Source organism: Peromyscus eremicus, chromosome 2, assembly GCF_949786415.1.
Source record: "Peromyscus eremicus chromosome 2, PerEre_H2_v1, whole genome shotgun sequence".
Lineage (NCBI taxonomy): Eukaryota > Metazoa > Chordata > Mammalia > Rodentia > Cricetidae > Peromyscus > Peromyscus eremicus.
The window spans coordinates 68,169,479-68,183,478 of record NC_081417.1 but is presented as its reverse complement, the minus strand read 5'-3'; the positions used below and the strand labels follow the sequence as shown (position 1 = coordinate 68,183,478).

Below are 14,000 nucleotides of genomic sequence, written 5' to 3'. Positions count from 1 at the left end.
AAAAGGGTTCACTCAGTTTCTACCTTTAAGGCACATATCCTGCTACATGGAAATTAAAAGGCACTGGCTGGCAGATGCTTTCTTCTCTCTCTGTTTACCTAATCACTTGGGGGGGGGGTGCAGCTAGTACTGTTAGTAGATTGTATTGGCCACATCAACTGTCAGGCTCAACTTGACAGGACAACTTCTTGTCTAACATACAATAAGCTATGAATACATACTAAGATGTTAATATCAGTAGTGGGGAGAGGGTTAGGGTAACTGCCAATGTACAGAAAACAATGTGTTTCTTTGTGTTTACTTCTGAATGAATTGATTTAAAAAAAAAGATAAAGGGCTGGAGAAATAGCTCAGAGGTTTAGAGCACTTGCTGCTTTCTCAGAGGACCTAAGTTCAACTCCCAGCACCCACATGAGGGCTCACAACCATCTAACTCCAGTTCCAAGGGATCAGATGCCCTCTTCTGACCTCTGCGGGCACCAGGTACCCATGCGGTACACAGACATACACACCAAGGAAAACACTCAAATACATTTAAAAAACATCTAATAAAAATGATGTAATACTACCATATAATATTATACCATAAACATGATGGTATAATATAAATACATATTACTATAATTGTAGTTTTTTTAAAAAAATCAAATGAAATTTCTACTTAAAAAAAAATACCTAGCCAGGCGGTGGTGGCGCACGCCTTTAATCCCAGCACTCGGGAGGCAGAGCCAGGCGGATCTCTGTGAGTTCGAGGCCAGCCTGGGCTACCAAGTGAGTTTCAGGAAAGGCGCAAAGCTACACAGAGAAACCCTGTCTCGAAAAACCAAAAAAAAAAAAAAAAAAAAAAAACCTAGTAAGTTGTCATTAACTAGCAGGGATAGTATGACACAGAAGCATCCCCTTGAGTGACTGTGTCTCATCTCAGACCTGCCACCAGTCTCAGGCCACAGAATTACCCCTGCTGAGCCTTCATTTATTTCTCTGAAAACACAGCAAGGGGGGGGGGGGTTGTCTTAGATGATCTCAAGGTCATTCAGTGCTGTGATTCCATAATTACAAATCTTTAAGGGGACGGTATTATACAAGCTTAATTTCAGGCAACGACAATCTTTAAATAAAGTACTGACGTTATAATTTTGGTGGCAGAATTGCGGGCTTATGTGAAAATATTTACGATGGTGTCTGACTCAAAGTCACATTTAGAGAAGTTCTTTACTTTTTCTTATTTATTTGTGTGTATGTGTGTGGGCACTCCAGTGCCATGGTGGGGGGTTTGTTTGTCTCCATTTATCATGCAGGTTCTGGGGATTGAACTCAGGCCATCAGGGGTGGCAGCAAAAGCCTTTACATTGAGCCATCTTGCCTGTTTTATTAACTTTTTGTTCTAAGTGTGTGTCTGTGTATCTGTATGTAAGGGTATAAGCATATGTGTGTATGCCTGTGTGTGTGTGTGAAGACCAGAGGCCAATGTTCTGTGAGTTCCTTGACAATTCTCCACCTTTAAAATTTTCTAATCATTTGAAAAATATTAATTCTTTGAAAATGTCATAGATGCATTGTCTTAGCCACTTTCTGTTATTTTGGAGACCCCATAACCAAGGCAACTCATAAAAGAAAGCATGTAACTGGGGGTTTGCACATGGCAGGGAGCACTGTGGCACACATGGTACTGGAGCACTAGTTCTGAGCTACATCCTAATCTGCAGGCTGAGAGAAAGAATCCGGGCCTGGTTCTTTAAAGCCTCAAAGCCCAGTGACACGCTTCCTCCAACAAGGCCACACTTACTCCAACAAGTCCATACCTCCTAATCCTTCTCAAATAGTGTCACTCCTTGGTAACTAAGCATTCAAATAATATGATTCTATGGGGGATGTTCTTACTCAAACCACCACATGCATACAATATACTCATCATATTCATCCCCAATTCCTCTTCCTAATCCATTTTATGTTTGGGAAAGAGTCTCCCATGTAACCTGGAGCTCACCACTGGCTAGACTGGATGGCCAGCAAATCCCAGCAATCCTGGGAACTGCCACCTCACCAACTCTAGAATTTCAAGTGTACGCTACTGGGGATTTGAACTCAGGTATTCACGCTGGGGTGGTATGCACTTTACCAACTTAGACATCTCCTTAGCCCCAATTCTAGTATTTTGATAGATAACAAAGTCATGGTACATAATCATGTAAGTTATATATATATATATATACATACATACACACACAAATATACACATTCTTGTATATTTCTGCAAGTAAGTGCTTATATTAAGGAACCAAAAAGTAAACCTCAGAATCATAAAGTCTTAAGAGTTGGAAAGGACTTAATGTCATGCAGACAACCTTTCCCTTTGTGGAGAAACCTGTCATGTGCTGTCCTTGATTACGCCTTGGTTTGCTGGCCTCACTCTGACAATAGTTGGTCTGGATCAGAGAACTTGCCCTCAGAGCAGCTTTGAAGGCATGCCCTTCCACCCCCGCCACCATCTTCTTTTTCTAGATTTGCCTGAGGGAACAGAAGTATTCTTTTTCTTTTTGATACAGGGAAAAGAGAGTGAGAGTGACCTAATTCCTACAAGGCTCCCTTCCCTCCCTTCCTGTCTATATATCTTCCTTTTTTCTCCAACCATCTCTTACAAGTCTCCAGAAACAGTGTAGCTACATTTCCCCTTAAATCTGGTCTTGGATTGGACTCAATCCTTGACGTGTGATCTGAAAGGACAGAGTCCATGGGACCATATGGAATTGAATTCTGGTCCCATACTTCTACTACCACAGCAGGTAATTTAGCCTCCCCCTCTGCTTCCACATACACACACTTGGTTGGATCATACTGAGTGTCTGTGGAATAAACTCCTGAATGAACCACTGACAAGCCAAGGCTCTCCCCTTTAACAAAATCTAAATGTTGAGCTTCACATTTATTTTTGTTAACTTTCTTCGTGATGGTTTCAGCCCTTCCTGTTCCAACCTGTCGAGATCGTTCTGAATGTTGATACTGACATCCATCATATTAGCAGATTCCTCCCAGCTTTCTGTCATCTGCAAATGTGATCAGCATGCTCCTGTGTCTTCTTCCAAGTTTTTGATGAAAGCTCACTGTATTTTTTAAAAAGTCTTTTAATTTAGTTGATTTGGGTCCAATTTTTGATAATTTTGTAGAGCTAGCTAAATGCAGGAGAACCCAAGCGATGAAGTTCAACCTGATTCCAAAACAATGCAATTAAAATAAATATGCTTTGTAAAATTGAGCTAGGCCTTGTAGGTAGCATCAGCATGACCCAGACTTTGGCATTGGCAATCTGTATTTGGGGCAAAGCTAACAATTAAATTGGATAAATGTTTGTTGATGAAGATGATGACTCCAGACTAACAGACTGAACAGTGCAGAGACAAGCAAACACACTGGATTGATTTTTTTCACTGTAGAGACAGTTCCCAGCTGGGACAACTCAACGTACTGGGGAGATGTTGCCACTGCATGAGAAATTAGGCCATGGAGACTGATAATTAGATAGTTTGGGGATACAACATCATTCTGAGGGAGGCAACTTTTCTGGACTGACCATCAGTAGCAATGGCAAATGCCCTGGGACGATGCCAGATTGCATGCCACAGTTTTAGCTAAAGCAGCACCTATAAGCTTCATTGATGCAGATGAATTGCAGAGGGAGAGAGAGGCAGAGGTGCTTTGGGGAGGAGAGTCTTCATGTCGAAATAGTAGTTTCCACCCTCATTGCAACCAGAGGCTGTGAAGTGTGACTCCTAATTTGATAGATGTGTTTTGCTTAGTGACCTTGGGCCAGTCAACTCTTTCACTTCTCTTTGTTTTGATTCCCTTATTGGACAATGGGGATAATACTACTTATCTTAACGGTGTTGGCCCATGACACTGGACTGTGTAGTGCCTATACTTACTAGCACATTTGATAAATGTCCAAAGAGTTTGATGAAAGTAATGACATACAAGGTACCATGCTGAAGTTTTGACAAATGTCATCATATTTAATCTTCACAAACAATCTTGGGAAGCAGATAATATTACCAAGTAACAAAGATGAGGAAACTGAGGCATTCAAAGATCAGTTTCTCAAGGTCACCCAGCTAGTAAATGTGGGCAATGGGATTTTCATCTAGACTTGCCTGCTTTCAAAGTCTCAGCCCTTAGTCAATGCATTATTCTGTTATACTATTATACTGTTTGAGACTTGACTTTCATCAAGAGATGCTACTTACAATCAGAATAAGAGTCCTCAACCTTTGGTGCTAAGGATCTACCATGCTACTTACAGGGAGGCTTGTGATCAGGTGTAGAGAAGGCTTTGCTGCCTAGGATGAGGGTAGGGAGGGGGCAAGAGGCTCTCAGAATGTATGCCATCATCTCTGTCAACACTACAACCTAAAAGGAGGTCACATAGCAAAGGCTTACTCCTGTTCCTTGCCAAGCATTCACCCAGACGCTGGAAATGCTGAATTAGCCATGGGGAAGGCAATCAGATCAACCAATGGGAGATCCCCACACTGGCCTTTCTTCATTTGTGTTTCTAAGCTTGTCTTCAAGTGGAGGTAATACCCCTTACAGCTCATAGCTCTTTCAAGGGTGCAATTAGACAGTGTGATACAGTGTCTAACATGAAGACTTATTCAGTAACTAGGACTATTTTTTTCCTCTTCCATCTGTACTGACTGTATTTTACTAGAACTCTGCTTTTCAAAGTCCTATAAAAATGGCCTTATCATGCTGCAATTTTTCTCAAAAGTCTTTTATGGCCCTTCTTAGGGAAATTTGCAGGCTTCATACTGGTGAGATTTTTTTTTATGATGTCCTATGTTAAATTAAAATGTTGATATGTTTTGGTTGACTGAAATAACAACACTGGTAATCATTTATGTTTTTCAAAATGGTTTTTCATCCTTGTGTGACTGATGCTCAGAACCCTCCTCTGGTGTTAAATACGGTAATCATTTCCACTGCGGGGAGGAGAAAGTCAAGAACAGGAGCCAGGTGACACAGGCAGGAAACAGAAAAGGCAGCATTCCATCCCAGACCTCCTGATGCCCCTGATGCCAAGGCCAGGGCTTGCTTCTCCCAGGGTCTAATCCCCCCAGTCAAGCAGCAAATTAATCAATGAGGATGCAATTGGGTAGCCTGCTTAAGGATAACCTGGGGTTCACCCAGAGGGTTTGTTCACAATAGTCACAATTTCTAAAGCATCAAAAAACTACAAATTGTAGTTCACCTGTGCAGCTTTTCATTGGCACCACCAGGGATCCTGCAACCACACGTGTGGCAGGTGTAGCCCTGTCAGGGTCATTGTTAAGGCATTTAGAGAGTCAATCAGGCCAAAATTATTTGGGATAGTGAATGCACTAGTTGCTAAACGAAATGAAAACTATAGAAAAGGTAGGCTACCGACCAGCACAGTCCCAGGCACAGTCATTCAATCAACTCTGGTTACTATTGTCATGAATGGAGTAGCATAATCATTCAAGAGCATTTAGTGAACTTACTCTGGAATAATCAAGATCTCTGGGTGTTGCATCTGTTAAAGCTCGGACAAGGGCATTCATCATGCAGATCGGAGGGGGTGGCGGGGAAGGCTGCGAGGGCTCCTGCTGTAGCGGGCTCTTTGGTTTGGAAGGCAGCCGGCCTCTCCTCCCTTTCAGACTATCTGTACGCACGACTGATGAGACACACAGAGAGAAGAAACCAGTGTTTAAAGATCACATTCAGAAAAGGCATAAATCACGAAAAGGAATCCAAACACATTAGAGTTTGGCAATGATGAATGAGATCCACCATTTCAAAGCAGTGTTAAGTTTGGAATAATGCTCAACAGTGATTGAGTGAGAGTTGAAATAATGAGGGGGAAAAAAAAGATATCCCATACTTACATGTTAGCTCTGAAAATCTCCTTCTCAAATAGAACAATGGCTTTTAAAAAATTGATTTTTGAGAAATTAGAATAAGCAGTCCTCAATGTTACTTTAGTGTAAATATAAATACCATTAAAAAGAAAATGTTTGAAAGAAAGAGACACTAGGAAAACTTACTGTCTCAATGTAAATATTAGCAGATTTAGCTGTTTGAGGATATGCATAAGCAAACTGGATGAAAAACATATGTCCTTACCTTCTTTCACCATCCCGACACTGAGACACTTTTGAAATCGGCAGTACTGACATCGATTTCGACGTCTCTTGTCTACTGGGCAGTTTTTATTTGCCAGGCAAACATATTTTGCATTTTTCTGCACCGTTCTCTGAGAAAATATAATACAGAGATAGTCAACTAATAGTTTCTGGAAAGAGGTAAGACCTGACAAGATGTATTTTAATTACAATGTGAAAAGCAACAGTGCAATTTGTATAATTAGATAAATTTAATTTCCTAACACGCTAGCCTGCAGGAAAAACAATTTTATTAGTGTTCCTGGCTGACAGTGAAAATCATCTTGGGTTGTTCTGAAGCGAGTCTCAGGAGGCACCCAACTCTGAATGATAAAATCATATCTGAAATTACCAGGTCAACATATCGTACCTCAGAGGATTAGATTATCTCCACTTTTAATATCCCCTTGGGAACAATTTTCTACTTGTTCGACTCCCCTGATTATCGCTGACCTTATTAAAATAAAATCAGAATTATCTGGGCTGTCCTATGGATGGAATCACTATTGTAAGCCAGCTATCACAATAACTGATTTTGTTACTCAATAGAGATGAAATCGTACAGAACAAAATCAGGATCTGTCTCGCTAAAATATATAGGAAATAATGTTTTCATTTTAAAACAAATAGGAAATCATGTTTTAATTAAAAAGGAAATCCACATGATCGCACTACTTAACTCACTTTATCTTTTAAAGGATACACATAATAAACTGGTTGTTTCTGACTTCCAATTCTTAAAGTTGGATAGAAAAATCACTATCATCTCCAAGAAAGAAAACCCAAAGCCGGATAAGAACAAGAAAAAAAATATGAAAGTCATATACATCCCAGTATTTCACAAATGACTGTTATTACAGACACCAAAAAGAACCACATTGTCAAAGGCACATCATAAAACTTGATATTGGAGATAAAAATAACATCACAGTTTTCTGAATCACATAGACTTTTGAAATAACACACGGAACAATAATTAAATGTAATCTTATGCTCCAAATGTAAAATGATGCTTTAAGAAAACAAACAAACAAACAAACAAAAATCCATGAAAATCTTTGTGCAAATGGTTGCATGTTTACCACTGAGGATGGATTGTTCTGAAAGGACACGGACCTACACAACTCTGCTCAGAGCAGAACACTGAATTTATTTGGGAAATCTGGGCTATGTTTTAAAAGAAGTTTAGGTAAGCTGTGCTTAGTGATGTGTTTTGGGTTCAGAATTCTAGTTTTACTTTTATCCTTTCTTTTCCACTCTTCTTATTTCCCAAGTTTCAGTTTTACCCTGTCACCTTTTCATTTCATGTAAGGGAATGATTATACACATGCAATCCCAACCTATGCCAAGTCTAAGACATGGCTGCTGGGTTTAAATGCAAAACTCTGAAAGACTTCTGGGTTTTTAGCACCTCACTCTCTGTATTGATATGTCTGTATTGATAGGAGCCTTTGAATGGCGCGCTCTTTCACAGAACATGCCATTCTTCCTAGCACTCTTTCTCCACACTGTCCTCAAGGCAGCGTGCTGATTTAAGCACTTGTGGCATTTTGCTTCAGGTATACATTTTCCCAATAACCCAAAGCCTTCCCCACGTGTGTGTGTGTGTGTGTGTGTGTGTGTGTGTGTGTGTGTGCACAGTGTAAGGACAGAGAGATCGTTACAGTTCAATCACCGAATTCCCATCATTAACTGCACTTCATGTCACATTTTTAAAGAATTCAATTTAATGGTAGAAAGCCACTGGGTAAATCCGGTTCCAGTTCCCTTAATTAACAGATCTGTGTGGTGGTCCTACCCCGGCCTGCCCCCATCCTTTCAAGTATAGATCTGTTTTCAAGGGAATGCTAAAGAAGAAGGAAGCTGTTGGAGAAGGGTTAGTGCAGGATTTTAGACTTGGGATGTTAGACTCCCGTGCTGTGATGAGTTCTCATTGATTTAGGGATGGCTCTACAGTAGAGTCTTCATTCAACGCTTACTGGAGCATCTTCCTTTTCTCCCTTCCTGCTGGCTGTTCATTGCCCTTCAGCATTTTCACTGAAATGCTATAAAAAAAAAAATCAAACCCACTAAAGGAATGTAGTTATGTGGAAGTAGCTTTGGGACATCTTGAGTAGGTAACTGGGGGTGGGAGAATAAGAGAGAGAAAGGGAGGAGGCTAACCTGGGATTGGGTTCTAGCTCAGTGGTAGAGTACCTGCCTAGCAAGCACAAAGCAGCCCCACGTTCAGTCCCTAATACTGAGGGAAAAAGACAGAGGCTAACCTGAATGGCTTATTAAAAGGAAGTTCTGCCCTTAAATTGCCATAAGCTTGTGTATCTGTGGGGCATTAGTCATGGCAGCATCTTTATCCAAGCATCCTTTCAGTTACCTAGAGAATTCAATGAGTGACATGATACTCATTGTCACACCAGAAATAACCCCCTGTTGGTTTATATGTCCAACTACAAACATGTGCATTGTCATAAATACTTCCGAGTTTTCATTCATTAATAACTATTGTTTTATGGCTCTTTAAAGACTAGGAAGTGAGTGCTTTTATATGTTGATATCTTATTTAATATCGCCTTTCTCTGAGTTTGATCCACTGGTTGGGAAATTAAGATCTAGGAAGAAGACTTATGTCCAATGTTATAAACTGGTAGGTGGTGACAAGTTAGGACTCCTATTTGAATCTTCCAGCCCCAGTTTTAGCACGCTCCTAAATATACTCTATTTGCCTCCCAAATCCTAGTCACTCAATCAGCATTCCACTTCGCCTATGAAGTTTGTGTGGGTCTGCGCATGCCTGAAGTATCAGTAGGTCAGGGTGTGAGGAGACTAAGACAGAAGTTTCTAGAACTGTCTGAGACTAAAAGACAAAAGGAAGACAAGAGAATAAGTAAGCTGGCCCACCCCCCCTACAAACACACACACACACACACACACACACACACAGAGACACACACACACACACACACACACCATGGATGGAAAGACTACTGAACTCCGGGGCCAAGAGAAGCCAGCTGTCCTATGCCACTCACTCCCTGCACAAGCCTGCCTGCCCAAGGGATGCTTCTCTAGGGTTCAATGTTTTTGCTGATAAATATGGGAAGGCTGATGACACTCCCATTGTAAAATTCTCCACTGTGTCTATGAGAGAATGATCCACGTGGGTACTGTGTGTGTGCACAGATGCAGGGAGGCAAGTGCTCCTAGAGGACCGGGTAGATAGGCAAGGCTTGAGTTCTGCCTGCTACCCTTCTATGAAGGAAGCTGTCCCAAATGCCCCTAGTCAGTTTGTCCCCGCCCCAGTTCTGCCACTGCAGAGCTAGGAAAAGGAGGCATGTTGGGAGCACACAGATATGAATTGACCTCCTGTATCCACCTCACTCTCTGAGTATGAGTTCTATGGCAGTTGAATGACCTCTCTGAACCTCCATTTTTTTCTTCAAGGAACAAGCATAATTATCCTCTATCTTCAAAGCACACTGAATAAAAACAGCTAGCGAGTGACCAAAATTCAATCTTTCTTGGTTTTTTGGTTTTTTGTTTGTTTGTTTGTTTGTTTGTTTGTTTTCCCCAAGACAAGGTTTCTCTGTGTAGCTTTACTCCTTTCCTGGATCTCACTCTGTAGCCCAGGATGGCCTTGAACTCACAGAGATCTGCCTGCCTCTGCCTCCCAAGTGCTGGGATTAAAGGCGTGGGCCACCACCGCCCATCCAAAATTCAATCTTAAATCTGACTAATTCTAGACTAGCAGTTCTTCCTGTGAAGATGGAGACACAAATGCCCTGGCCTGACATACTATTCTCTCAGGCGCTCTGGGTGTACAGGGAAGGGATGATGACGTTTGGGCGTTGTTGAAGTTTGGATCCTTTAGAGAATTTGCAGAAATCCCTGTTCAGAAAAAAAAAAGCACTCAGGAGGCAATGTCAGGTCAAGAGGTTGGGGCCTACCCATCAAGTGCATGGACTTTGAGTTTAAAAGCCCCGAGAAAGAAAGGTCTGAAGTTCTAGCCTAGGAATCGGAATGCACAGTGAGTGAGCTTTCATACTGGCTGGGGCAAGAAGGTTGCTACTCCTACTTAGATGCCCCTGCAAGGGGCCTGACTGCAGAGCGGAGGAAGCACCTGGAGGAGGCATGCTCTCACCTTGAAGAAGCCCTTGCAGCCCTCGCAGGTGCGGACCCCGTAGTGCTGGCAGGCGGCATTGTCCCCGCACACCGCACACGTGCCCTCGCCGGATGATGAGCTCCTGTTGGGTGGCGATGGCAGGCTGGGGCTCTCTCCCAGCAGGCTGGACGCAGTAGGGGAGGCTGTGAGGCCCAGCGGTGGGAAGGTCAGCGCGGCCGTCCTCTTGGCCAGCGGGAGCCCGTACGGGTGGCCCTCGAGCGCAGCAGCTTGGCTGCTCGCGGCAGCAGCCGCGGCTCCCAGGGGCAGGCTGAGCGCAGCGGCGGCTGTGGGGTCGTAGCCGAGGTGGTGGCCGCCCGCTGGGCTGGGCGCGGGAGGGTGCGGCGGCGAGGGCTTGAAGTGGAAGAGCGGGAAGCGCGCTGCAGCCATTGGGGGCACCGCCTTCATCTGCGGGTCGAGCAGCTGGCCCGGTGCGATGCAGCCAGGCGCAGAGGGCAGCTCGTCGTCCCACAGCGCCCCCGCCTGCGGGGGGAAGCCTGGCGTGGTCGGCGTGGACGGCGGAGACTGTTTGAAGTACATGGAAGTGCTGGGCACTACGTCGTCCTCGGGGCCAGAGGAAGGAGGAATGGACGGCTGCTGCTGCTGCTGCTGCTGGTGATGGTGGTGGTGATGGTGATGGTGGTGGTGGTGGTGGTGGTAGCCGTGCTCACGGCCCTCTTCCATCTTGATCAAAGGTCGCGGCCCGGAAGGCGGCATTTGGTACAGGCAGGAGGGTTTGAGTTCGCAGCTGCTGGGGTAGCCCTCCATGAAGGTACTGAAGCTGGGCAGGGACGTCGTGGCGGTGGCCATGATCCCTGTGCTACCGAGGTCCATGGTCAGCTTGGCGTAGTCGGGGTTCATGATTTCTGTGGTGTATTCCGAGCCATACGTCTGCGTGGCGTAAGTGGACCCCGGAGGCGAAGGGCTATATTGGGCTTGCACGCAGGGCATATCTGCAGGGACAGAGAAAAGGGCTCAGAAGCCAGTCGACACTCCTTTGCCAGCTGGATTCACTGCTCTTGAATCAGGAAACAGAGGAAGTGGCATCGTCTCCCACCTGCTGGCAAAGACTGAGTGCCCCAAGCTTACTTTCTTCCTTGGTGGGAAGACAGCTGAGTCCCTGACTGACAAAGGGGCCACAGACTATAGAACCTGACCTCCTGGGGCTGACTTAGATCTCCCTTGCTCTGCTCACCAGATCTGGATACAAATGTTTTTTTCTCATAAGCCCAGAGAATTAAAAAAAAAAAAAAAGTTGGAAGTCCTAAAAACCAACTGGAATGGTCTCCCTAGCCATAGGGAGAGGAAGGGAATGCCTTGTTAGTTCATTTGGGTTAGAAGGAGGCCATTGCCCCCCCCCCCCCAAGACTTACACACATTAATTTGTAAACCCATGAGCTGGTGAAAAAGATGTTCCGTGTGGGACAAGGGAGGCAGTGACATGCTAACATTTTATGAGTGCCAACTAAGGCTGCCCACACAAGTTGTGGTCGCTGCTTCCCACCCACTCCTCCAAACAGGATTAGCAGCCTGCACAAACTGGACCCCTACTGATGACTTCAGCCAGCTTAAGTGGTGAGGTGGGCATGTAGGCCCAGGAAATGGACTCGGGGGAGTTGATGCCATCTGCAAAGAAAAAGATCAGCTGCAACACAGCACACCCACCAAACCTGCTTGCTCTCTACGATACTGTGTGCGCGGATGCATGTATGTAGACACCTCCCAGTTCTGACTAAGACGATATTCTGATCTAGGAAGATGAGAGCCGTTTTATGACAACAGTTAACAGCTCTTCTAACAGGCAAGTTAGTCTAGGTATTTTCTCATGATGGGAGGAAAGGAAAAGAGCAATTTCAAAGCAGGTGCAATGTCTCTGCCAGTTTGCCTCGGCTGGGGCCTCAAAGCAGCTGGTATCTGAGGTGCTTGCTGTTATAGTCACAGAGGTTGAGGTGGCTGAGAAGGCCCTGATAGTGACTGGCTCTAGTGGATGATTTTTCTAATAATTTTCCTTTTTTATGGCTAAATCAAAGTGGTAACACGGGGAGTTTCTGGTGGTTGGTTTTTCCGAGGCAAAGGAAACCCAGGTGCTTAACTTCTTGGAGGGTGCGGTGTGTGAAGGTGTGACTAACAGAGAAGCCAGTCACTGCTTCACATTTCCTTTGACATCTTTCTCTTACCCACATTTCCAAATCTGATTGAGTCATGCGTGTATGGGATGAAATCTTGACTTGAAAAAGGGTGATGAGGGCCTGTTGGAAGAAGCAGCGGTGAGGAGGAGCCAGTTCAAGCCTGCCTTCTTTTCAAGTGAGGCCTTAGGAGCTAGCTTGAAGCTAAGGGATTACTTATCTTGGAGTCTAGTTCTTAGACTGAAATGAAAACTGATCATTTAAAAGAAAGAACACAGCCTAGTCTTTCCATCTTGGCCCTCCCTTTGCATCCCCAGGACTTGTCCCTTAGAGTCATCTGTCATTTGTCCATCCCCTATTGCTCTTTGTCTTTCTGAAGTCTCCAGCAGGAGGGGGAGTGTATCCCTGTCTCTTCGGTGCCTACACAGGCCTGATTCTTCCCATCCCTTTAACAAATTTGTACAAACCAAATCTGAGGCCTTTACAGTTACATCTCTGCCTTTAGTTCACATGGGTTTCTCCTTGTCTCTGAGCCTCAGTCATCCAAACTCCTGCACCACAAATGATTTGGGTTTTAGACCAATAAAAATGTCCCCGATCTCTCCAAGTGATTCCTTAAATAAATACGTTGGATTATAAAAGGACAAAAATAAAGCCATTAAAAAACAAAATATCCTAATCTCTTTGGAGTATTTGCTTTTCTTCTTAGGAAACATAATTTTGACAAATGGTTCATGTAATCTCACTGCTCCGCTTGGTAGCAACAGGGTGTGGTATACAGCGGAGCTTCGTGCCAGGAGGCCACCTGTGCTGTGAAATCCGGGGCCAGCAGCCTTGTGTTGGTACTGGGCAAGTGGACCAGACTGCCTGCTGGGTGCTGGTTTCCCCCACCATTTCCCAAGTTCAGGAGGAATAAGGGCTTCAGACCTACCTGGAGGGTATCTTGCGCGCTGAATGGTGGGGCTGGGGGTCTCTCCAGCGGAGGCTGAGAGTGTAGGAGGCGGGGACGTCGGGCTAGGCGAAGCAGCTGCTGTGCTGCCGGGCTCCGCTGAGGATCCAGGCTCAGCGCCGGGGCTCGTCGGTCTGCGCTCTCCCGCAGTGGGCTCTGGAGGCACCGAGAGAGGGGACAGAGATTGTGGTAAGACTAGGCTGGGTCATCTGTTCCAGGCAGAGTTGGGTGAATAGGGTGGGGGTGGGGGAACCTATAGAAAATGCTAGTTAATAACAAAGAAGTATCATAAGGTTAAGTGAAAGTGCTTAGGGCTCACGGAATCCCTGGGCAAGGAGCATCACATTGTCGTGGGGGAGCTAAGGGAAGGTTGCCGGCACCCAGTGAGCTCACAGCCCTTTTGTAGTGCGCGGTCTGATGCTAAAACCCCCCACAGCCTGTCATCGCCCAGAAATTGATCTTTTCTGCACTCACTGTTCCCTGCTTGTGAAGTCAGGGAGATCGAAGAAAGAACACTCGAGGAACGAATATGGCCCGAATTTGGGGGGTGGTGGTGTCAGTGAGTATTCAGGAAAAGAAAATAGCCATTTTTCAACTCC

General features: G+C 44.7%; 1 protein-coding gene across 1 annotated transcript in view; it reads right to left on the bottom strand.

The window, feature by feature from the left end:
• Positions 1-12,525, bottom strand: part of Nr4a3 (nuclear receptor subfamily 4 group A member 3) — a 33,174-nt gene extending 20,649 nt beyond the window's left edge. Inside the window, exons 1-4 of the mRNA XM_059255752.1 lie at positions 12,504-12,525; positions 10,309-11,279; positions 6,136-6,265; positions 5,514-5,686 (exon numbers count right to left, since the gene is read on the bottom strand). Coding sequence (XP_059111735.1) covers positions 5,514-5,686; positions 6,136-6,265; positions 10,309-11,277 — 1,272 coding nt within the window. The 5' untranslated portion in view covers positions 11,278-11,279; positions 12,504-12,525. The remainder of the gene's footprint in view (positions 1-5,513; positions 5,687-6,135; positions 6,266-10,308; positions 11,280-12,503) is intronic.
• Between the last annotated feature and the right edge of the window lie 1,475 nt (positions 12,526-14,000).